Here is a 10218-nt window from a genome sequence, read left to right as displayed (position 1 = left end):
GGCAAATTTAACTAATTTGCCAAATTTTTCAAATCCCACTCTCGCTTTGGAGTGGGGCCTAGAAAACCCCAATTGGAAAATTTCCTACACCAAAATAACGACGATGACAATTAGGATCCCGTGGTGGTGTCTGATCATCGATTTAACAACATATTTACAGAGAAAATGAGAAAAAAGGGATAAGTTACCTTTCCCTAGGAGTAGGGCCTAAGTCGTTCCAACGACAAATCTGCTTCAGTAGAAATGTCGGCAGCGGAACCAAAAATCCAACAGCACCTTCCATTTTGCGATCCACTGCAAATTCGCTGAGAAATTGAGAGAAGGAGAGAGACGGAGACGAAGGTGGAGTGCGCTGCACGCAGGAAGCAATTTGCAGAGAGGGGGGGGGGGAAGTGAATTTCTCTACTTCTTCTTCTTCTTTCTTCTTTTACTTTATATATATATTACTTTAACTTACACTTATTTTATATATATATATATATATATATATATATATATATTTATATATTATAATAAATTACTTATATATGTATATATATATATATATATATATATATATATTTCTCGTATTACAATTAGTTTTTTTTTAAATCCAATGTAAAAATGTTTAATTTAATAACTAATTATTTAATTATTTAAATTATCTTAATTTAATTTAATTTCTTTAATTTTAATTTTTTTTTCTTCTTTCTCCCACGCATTCCTTTTATTTATTTATTTGTTATTTTATCTATATTTTTTTTTATTATTTCAATCATTTTAATAAAAAATGATTTAATCTTCTGAACTTAAATAAAAAATTTAATCTTTAAGAGTATTCATTCTTTACTTCTCACACAAAGCTCTCAACTTTTAAATCAAATCCTTTAGAGCTCTATATCCCTTGACTGTGTTGAATAGCTAAATTGATTGACTATGTCTCAATCTAGATGAATGCATAAAATTCAAGTAGGCCTATGCATGTGTATTTTTAAATCGAAAGCCATTCCAACTTGTGCCTCTTACACGTATTCAGATTCATGAGAAAAGAGGCATATATAGGCTTAGAGTACTCAAAGAAATATTCATTGTGACTTTTTGGTCGGATAAGCCTAAAGCTTTCATGCCAAGTCTAAATCCATTAAAAATTTTAATAACCTTGGCTAAAGAAGGTAGATAGTTAAGAAAATGCATAAACTGAATAAGTGCATAACTCATGGGGAGCATTACTCTTTCATGACTATATAAATTAAATGCTTTTATTATCTTATAATATCTATGCCCATATGCCTTTATGAATTACAACATTGCACTGAACTCATAACTATTCTCTGCTCTTTACTATGCATATTCTTTGATGGATAGTTTATATTTCATAGATTGTTGATTACTATTGGATTGCATGCTTGTGTTGAAAGCCTCCTGCATGACGGATGTAATTGATGTATATTGCATACTAGTAGTGGTTATAGGTTCTTGCATGCTTAAATTGAATTATATATTACTTGGTTGAATCTATTAAGTATAGTTTTTATGGGAAAAAGTCCAATTTACAGATGGCATGCTGCCGAAATTTTGATAGATTTTCCCCAAATAAAACCATGTACAAAGATGATTATGATAAAATAAAAATTAAAATAGTTTTGAAAGGATAAGTGAAAACTAATTGAATAATAACTTTCATCCTTACATAATCATTAAGTATTTAGTAAAGCTAAGCTCCGTCCCTAGAAAAGGAGCATAAAGAACTCATATGCATCATGCTTTGATTTTTGAATATTGAGGCTCTTCTAAGAACCCTGAACATCATATCCACCTCTTAAAGTCATATATTTAGATATGGATTGTTCTTGGTTGTGAACACAAAATCATGCCTTAATATATCTTTTCTGATGCATGTGTAATCCATAGGGATAGCTATACTGATCGCATAAAATAGTAAATTAATCTTTACCAGTATATTTATTTATTTTTTTTAAAAAAAGTTTTCAAATGACTACTTATACTTATTGGTCCATTAAATGAAAGTAACTTTTAAAATGTATAAGCACTTAGAAGCATCTAAGCCATCATTCAAAACGAAGGGGGGAGCATTTAAACATAAATTCCTATTTTGTTTTGCTTACAAATATTTTCACCTTAGATGTACTTTGAGTTCACTGTGGCATGTGCTTAAATGAAATGTTTTTCTTAAAAATCTTAAATTGATATATGATTGCTTTGCCACTATCATTGGTCTGCCATATGATCCTTGTTTTAAAATTCCTGAGATCCTTAGGATTTATATTGTTGCTTTTGTTTGGTTATATTGAGGATGTGCTTAAATGCTTAACCAAATGAATATTACTTGCTTGTATTAAATTAAAATTTCTTTTTTAGCAAGCATGCACGCCCAGTATTTCTTGAAAACATCAAAGGGGGATGTATATTTATATACACATATATAAATATATATTCATTTTTTATTTTTTGCAAGAAATGGTTTTACATAAAATATATTTTATTTCTTACTTATGTGCTTCAATGTAATATTTTTAAATTAATTTTAAATTTTTACATGCCCTTTTACTGATGCCAAAAGGGAGAGAATTGTTTGAACAAAATGTTGCATATCTTTTATACTCAAAATTTGAATGGTCTAAACTTAAGTGTGCTTTAATGATTGAAACTAAATGCATAATTAATTTCAAATGTCTTCTTTATTGAATATGCATATGCTATATTGTTTAAATTTAATTTATGCATATTCTTAGGGGGAGCCTATTTAGGCTAAACCCCATTTTACTCTGGTGCATTTGTCATCATAAAAAAAGGAAAGATTGTTGACTTTTTGAGTCTAATATTTGGTTTTAATAATGACAAACTGCAAGTTTCTTATGTATGTATCCAGTGTTTGAGCATGTTTGATATTTTAGCGCACACATAAAGGAAAGGATAGTGGAAGCCAGAAGACCTTAAAGCTTACATTAACTGGCATTTTCCATGGAAAACAGAAGAGCAAAAGAAGAAGATATTTTGTTTTAATTGTATGTGTATTTTTTGTTTCATTATTTGGTATGTAATATTTGCATCTCATGCATAATAGGTATTTATGCTCAACATGACTGTAGATTGATCATACGGAACCAAATGACCTTAGGGTATGGTCGAATGATGCTAGATTTTTTTGGACTATAAGCTCAAAGGCTTTAGTTTGACCATAACACCCACAACATTGCATAAAAAAGGCCCTCATAATCTTAGTGTTGATTATCATGTGAATATGGGTAACTTTAGAAGAAGAAAAAAATCGAAATACATAAAGTTGGCATGTTCGGTCGATCGAACCCCAACACTCTGAGCACTTTGGTCGATCGAACTTCCCAAGGGTCAAAGGTTTGACCCTTTGATCGACCAAAATAGGCATCAACGCTCTAGTCAACCGAATCGGCACATGGGAAATTCCCAACGCTCCAGTCGACAAACTCCTAGTTGAAAAATGGCCCAGTCGACCGAACATCCAAGTTTGGTCAACCGAACTCAGCTCGATTGACCGAACCTCGGAGGGTTCAGAATTGTCTTTAAACGGTTGACCGAACCTGTAGTTCAAAAATGCCCTGGTCGACCAAACCTTGAATCTGGTTGACTGGACCTCTCGAATTGGAAAAATTTTTACCGCAATAAATCAAGGTTAATTTACTTTAAACATTATTAAACAACTTTCAAAATACCCAATAGGTCCCCAATGGTCAAAATTTGAGAGAAATCTATAAATACCCCACCATTTGCCTTGATTAGCATGAGATTAGAAAAAGTCATTAGCAAAAATCCTCACAAATATTTTATACTCCTTTGTCTATATACTCAATATTTCAAGCATATTTTTATACTCTCTCTTACATATTTATTAGCAAAATATCATTTTGAAAAAGAAAATTTGTTTTTCTAAGTTCTCCTAACTTGCAAATAAATTGCAAGGTGTAGGAAGATTGTTTGTGGTATTGTGCATCATTTCAAATCATTTTCTTGGCATTACTCTCAGACATTCATATATATTTGAAAAACCTTTTTGAGAGTTTTGTTTGATTGTTTATTCCCACAATATTTCGTATATAAATATTTGATTGGGAATAACTTGTTTTTGCTTCCTAGTCTTTGCATTCAAACTACAAGACTTGAGAGCTTGCAAATTTTATTTGATAAATCTTTTGCAAGCTTAAACCTTAAGTATCCGCTGTGATTATATTTGATAAAATATTTGTGTGATACTTGATTAGGGTTTTTGAGATAACCTTGAATATTCACTCGTTGAATATTTTATCTTGAATTAAATTTTCATGATCTCACTTGAGCATAGATCCTATCATATGTGAGTACATAAATTGATTTAGCATAGTGGTACACATCTGCTTAGTGTAAGAACCATATCTGTTTGTAGGAAAAATTTAATTATTTGTTGTATTTCAAGCGTGGGCCTGAAGAGGGAGACTAGCCCTGTTGAATAGTTTCGGATTGACTTAAACCCGATTAGGAAAGTTAGGAGCACCATCTTAGTAAGGTGTGATTGTAGGTTGAGGTCAGCCCTGTTAATTGACCTGATTGTAAACGGTATCACTCCACCCGTTAAGTGAATTTTAGTGGAATCCTCTTACTTGTGAGCTTGAGGCGAGGACATAGACAGTATTAGCTAAACCTCGATATCATATTTGGTGTCAACTTTATTTATCTACAATTTATTTTTAGCACGTGTATGATATTTTACATTACTCTGATTATACTGTTTATGTATTGATTTGGTATATGTTTAGAAAGACCATAGGCTGTGTAATATTGATATTTGGTTTAACTTGGGAGAAAAATTTAAAATTCCAATTCACCCCCCTTTTGGGAATTCACCAATTCCAACACAACAATACCGTCACCGGAACATTGCTCGAACTTCCTGCTATTTAGATCGACTTCAAGAGATTGTAAAAGCCAACGAAAAATAAAATTGTATAAGATCTCAGTAATTTGCACTTGCTCTAATTTTTCATTTTTTCACTAATTGCTCTCTTCTAGTAACACTTAAATTTTTTTTAATGTGCATAATTGAATCATGAGATTTGCAATAATAATTAGGTGTTATAATTATTATTTTGTAGTTAATATAATTTAGATTATTACTTTCTACTTAACAAGAATATATATCATATGGTAAATTAACATGTTTTGCATGTCGGTTCAATTTTTTATATCTTTTTATAAAAATTTAAAATTGTATTTTATTAACCAATAAATGCACTTGGTTATCCAGTTGGAATTTTTACATAAATACAAAAAAAAAAAAAAAAAAGACACCTTTATGGAATATTTATATCTTTTTATAAAACTTTAAATTTGTATTTTATGAACCAACAAATGCACTTGGTTAACGAGTTAGGAATTTTTCATAAATATAAAGAATACACCTTTATGGAAAACAGAAGTTGCACATGCAATGCAAAAAACATTTGCATGAAATAATAAATACCAACAAAAATGCTGAACCAAATAGTTTTATTTTTTATTTCTTTTTTTCTAATAATTACAAGAATGCGACTCTATTTCCAATTATCCACTATTTATAGTTCTAGGGGATCACTCAATTTAACTAACATTGATTAGATAAATCAGTTCACAAAATACGTTTTGTTGTGGATCAGTTCACAAAATGCATTTTAGTTCCATGGTTGCGGTGACTTACAATATTCAAGAGTGACATTTACTAGAAGAGGAAGCAAACAAAGCCTTGTAAAAATTTTTAACAATCACAATGCAGCAGCACTAAGGAAACAAAAACTAAAAAGAAAAACATGGTGACTGCGTGTGCTTAAAAAAAACTAAAAACAACATGGTTTCGAAACAAATGTTTGTCTTGTACAAATTTTTAACAACCACAATGCAGCAGCAACATCAGTAGTATAGTAATAAAATAGTATTCACCAAAATTCATAAAGGACTTTATTTGAACAACAAATGAAATGAAAAAACTGAAAGGAAGTAAAATACACACCTCCTCAAATTTGAGCGTTTCCAATTAATGATGCCTTCAATCAGCAAATTGAAGGTGATATGTACTAATTTATGTACACACTAACGATTTGATGAGCCACACTAACAATTTTATCAATCAAAAAGTGTGTATTTTCAATTCAAAAATAAATGAGCTTAGGGTTTCAAAGTGAACTTACCCCATTTCCCCCTTTTATAGCCTCCTCCTCAACATTCACAAGCAACGGTAACCTATAATCATTCGACCTCTGTCCTCTGCTCTATTGCAACACGTCTCCGGTCTCTGTCTCTCTGCTCTCCCTACTTTGTCGGCAAAGAAAATTGAAGGTGAAAGGGCATATGAATGGGCGAAGCGAATCTCGCAGGACCAAACTGCGAGATTTGCCATATATGAACTCACGAGTCATCTTTGAAGAAAATCTCACAGTTTGGTCATACAAGATTTACTTCCCCCACCTTGCCACGCGTCACACAAGAAACGCTGTACGTTTAAATCTCATAGCACCAAACTGCGAGATTATGTAAGCATTAAATTAGGAAATTTTTTCCTAAACAGAGTGTTATTTAATATTTTATTTTAAAATAATAATAAAAAGGGAAAAAACTCACAATCTTAGCCTTTCTGTCTTAAAACTTTTTGTTTTGCAAGGCCTAATTCCATTGTAAATATCACCTAATGAACAAGCTTGCATTCAATACTGTGCCAAGTGGGAATAATTAATTTACTATATTTTAGGTTTATTTTGAGGTTGAAAAGGATTTAAGGCAGAATTAGATAATCATATCGAAAAAGTGTTGACCACGCAACTTATTTGTAACCTATCATGTATCACACACACACAAAAGATTTTTTTTTAAAAATTTTTTTATCATAAGCCAATCCACATCAACTAGTTCACATCTTAGGGGTAAGAAAGAGGAAAAGATTTATTATAAGAAATGGCAATTTAAATATAGTACAGTCAATGAAACTAAAAAAAAACTCAAGGAAGCATCAAATTTGAGAAAAAGCTAACCACACCATTTGAAGCCTCTCATGTGCAGCATAATTTTTTACGAATTTTTTTAATAATTTATTTGAATGACAAGTCGATGCACCCTCCTCATAAGAGATAAAAGGAATTAATTTTGAGAAATGACTACTTAAGTCTAATGGACCACAATGGCTAAATCAACCGAAACGGCAAAAGATTATTTCAATATTGGTCACTTTCTAGAGGGAGAGGGAGAGGGAGAGGGAGTGGCCGATGGAGAGGGAAGACAAACCAACAAATTCAAATTTCATGTCTTGCCAAAAACAAAAACAAAAATAAATTCAATTTTCAGGGGAAATGTGACACGTGGCAGAAGAAAGTGAAACATAGGATAAAGAACTCATTCTAATCCTCTCCAGCTGGGCCCTACCAGGAATCCCTCCATCAGGAAACCAGCCAATAGAAAAACAGATATCAAGATCAACTTTATAATATCAGCCAATAGCAGATCAGATAAGGCCTCCTCTGGGCCCCCACAGCACAGCACTCCCTTTCCCTGTGGAAACCCTCCGGCCAAAAGCGCATCCAAAAGCACTCTTCACGATTCCTGGACTGCAAAAGCGCCGCGCCTCGGCCCCACCCCCTGCACAATAATTGCAATGCCCTTATGTCCCAAACATTTTCCCCCACCAATTTGGCTGCTTTCATTCAGTTTCTCTTTTTATACATTTTCAGCTCTCCTCCTGTTTCTGTTTGGTGATCTTTTCTGGCCATGACTGCCGGCAGAAACATGGCCAACGTCGTCGGCGGCAAGACTGCGAGAGCCTGTGACAACTGTATTCGGAAGCGCGCCCGGTGGTTCTGCGCCGCTGACGATGCTTTCCTCTGCCAGGCCTGCGACGCCTCGGTGCACTCGGCAAACCCTTTAGCTCGCAGGCACGAAAGGGTTCGCCTCAAGAATGCATCCTCCAAGCCCTCTGTAGTTGATTCTCCGCCTGCATGGCACCAGGGGATCACCCGAAAGGCCCGCACCCCTCGGCATGGAAAGCACTGTGTTTTCCGTGCCTTAAAATCGAAAGAACAGGCACAGAGCCGGAGCCCGATTGTGCCCGATCTCGGGGCAGATGATATGTCTCATGAAGAAACCGAAGAGCAGCTCCTTTATAGGGTTCCGGTATTCGATCCCTTTGTGGCGGAGCTCGGCACATCTGCGGCCTCGGATGCAGCGGCACCGATGGCTACTAAGGATGCCGATTCGGTTGGAAGCAAATCGAAAACCGGTCCGGTACGTGATTGTTACGGTCACGATGACCTTGTGGAAGACTTGAATGGTTTTCTTCCGTCCGAAATGGATTTGGCGGAATTTGCTGCCGATGTCGAGAGCTTGCTAGGTAGGGGTCTCGAACATGAGTCCTTTGGGATGGAGGACTTGGGGCTATTGGATTGTGCAGAGAAAAGGTCAATGGAGGGTTCTTTGGGTGGTGGGAAAGTGCAGGTTAAGGATGAAGAAGAAGGGGAAGCCATGGCCGGAAGCCGCATTTATTCGGAGGTTGATATGACGAGAGAACCGCGGTTTGAGTTGGGATTCGATTACGATTCCGTGGCGGCAATCGACGGGGAGGAGGAGAAGAAGGCGATAACAGGTGGTGAAGCGGGGGATGTCAAGAGGAACAAGAAGATATTGTTGAGGCTGGATTATGATGCTGTTATGGCGGCTTGGGCAGGGCAAGGGTCGCCGTGGACGGGTGGGGACCGGCCGGAACTCGACCCCAATGATGACTGCTGGCCTGACTGCATGGTAGCTACATTCAGGTTCCCTGCAATTTTTTTTTTTAAAATTTAGTTTAGTTTCTAAATACTATAAACTTTAAAATTATCTTTTTTTAAGAGAAGAATATAAGAATGATGGGCTTTTTTTCTGAGGAAAACTCGTGTGCATAGAACCTATCTTGAATTTATGCGAGTTTGAAAAAAATACAATTACATTCATCAATTTTCATTCATATCTATAAAAATTTAAATTTGAAATCTGAATCTATGTTTTCAGTAAGGACTCAGTAAAATGATATTTGGTAGAAATTGCATAATGATTGTCCTACTATCAATCTAGCTACCCCCTTTTGAAGAGAGAGAGAGAGAGAAGTAGAGAGGTGGGGTGTAGCTATACTCAGCTCTAATGTGTTGTTAAACAGAAAATGAGACAAATCCCAATTTTGACTATTTTCCTACAAAAATTTCATCATCTTCAACCTTATACTGCTATATGTAGTTCTTGACACGAAAATTCTTTTAACTTTTTTTGTGTGAATTGTTGTGTATATATATGCAGGGTGGGTGTGGAATCGAGGTTCATCATAACAGTACGTTGGGAGGAATGGGTTTGCATGGAGCCATGGGGAACGGAGGGAGAGAAGCGAGAGTGTCGAGGTATCGAGAGAAGCGGCGAACGAGGTTGTTCTCAAAGAAAATAAGGTACGAGGTTCGGAAACTTAATGCCGAGAAGAGGCCCAGAATGAAAGGCAGGTTCGTGAAGAGGGCGTCCGCAACCTTTGTAGGATCTGCTGCACCTTTTCCTTTGTTTACAAAATAACTGTCAACCGCCAGAGTCTGCCGCATGCCCCTTGCCCTCTGCAAGGAAAGTGGCAGACTGTTAATTATAAGCTTTTAAGGGCGACTGTAAAAATTCGATGGAATAAATAAATTTAAGCTCAAAAGCTTTAATTACTTATAGTTTCCATGCATGTAGTTCTGTCACATGCAATGATCAGCCTCCACCTCTGCAGTTTGCACCCATTTTTCCATTTGTTCCAAACAAAGCCTAAGAAAACTTGACTATATAGATGAGAATGTGAATTAGGTATGGTATATATATACGTAAGGAAACAAGTAATAAAACAAAGAGTACTGTCTAAACGAAGTACCAACAATCTGCCATAAGAAGCAGGTTAATAAGACCTTCTGCATGGTGTCCGAGAAATAAAAATTGCTCCATGCCTTGAAGTGAGCACATCGCTGGCTAATTAGTTGGCACACATTTTGCCTTTGGTCCAATCATTTTGACGAGTTGTGTTGGGAATGTGGCTCATATTTTGAGTAGAACGTATGCACCGGGATATTATCGTGAGTGAGGAACAAGTGAGAGGTTTCTAGGGTGGTAGGATTGAGGGCAAATCGTCGATGATTTGGGTGTAACCGTTGACGGTTTGAGATGGTGTTGCAGGGTGTTTTTCTCAGCTACAAACCGGTGACGATT

At 35.4% G+C, this 10218-nt stretch overlaps 1 protein-coding gene across 2 annotated transcripts; it reads left to right on the top strand.

Moving 5' to 3' along the window:
* The first annotated feature begins 7572 nt into the window (after positions 1 to 7572).
* LOC131154338 (zinc finger protein CONSTANS-LIKE 6-like) lies at positions 7573 to 9689 on the top strand. 2 transcript variants are annotated; one of them, XM_058107039.1, is made up of 2 exons: positions 7573 to 8763; positions 9295 to 9689. In XM_058107039.1, exons 1-2 carry the CDS (start codon positions 7738 to 7740, stop codon positions 9553 to 9555), a joined length of 1287 nt encoding a protein of 428 aa, XP_057963022.1. In that variant the 5' UTR covers positions 7573 to 7737; the 3' UTR covers positions 9556 to 9689. The 2 variants fall into 2 exon arrangements, with proteins under 2 accessions (XP_057963022.1, XP_057963023.1); XM_058107040.1 differs by having other exon boundaries at positions 7588 to 8777.
* The last annotated feature ends 529 nt before the right edge of the window (positions 9690 to 10218 follow it).

Source organism: Malania oleifera, chromosome 4, assembly GCF_029873635.1.
Source record: "Malania oleifera isolate guangnan ecotype guangnan chromosome 4, ASM2987363v1, whole genome shotgun sequence".
Classification (NCBI taxonomy): domain Eukaryota; kingdom Viridiplantae; phylum Streptophyta; class Magnoliopsida; order Santalales; family Ximeniaceae; genus Malania; species Malania oleifera.
This window is presented reverse-complemented; position numbering and strand designations above follow the sequence as displayed.

What these genes read in the sequence shown, in the direction of transcription:
- LOC131154338 (XM_058107039.1), top strand. Translation starts at nt 7,738, where the DNA reads ATGACTGCCGGCAGAAACATGGCCAACGTCGTCGGCGGCAAGACTGCG. An exon ending in ACTGCTGGCCTGACTGCATG is followed by an intron (nt 8,764 to 9,294) that starts GTAGCTACATTC and finishes ATATATATGCAG; the next exon opens with GGTGGGTGTGGAATCGAGGT.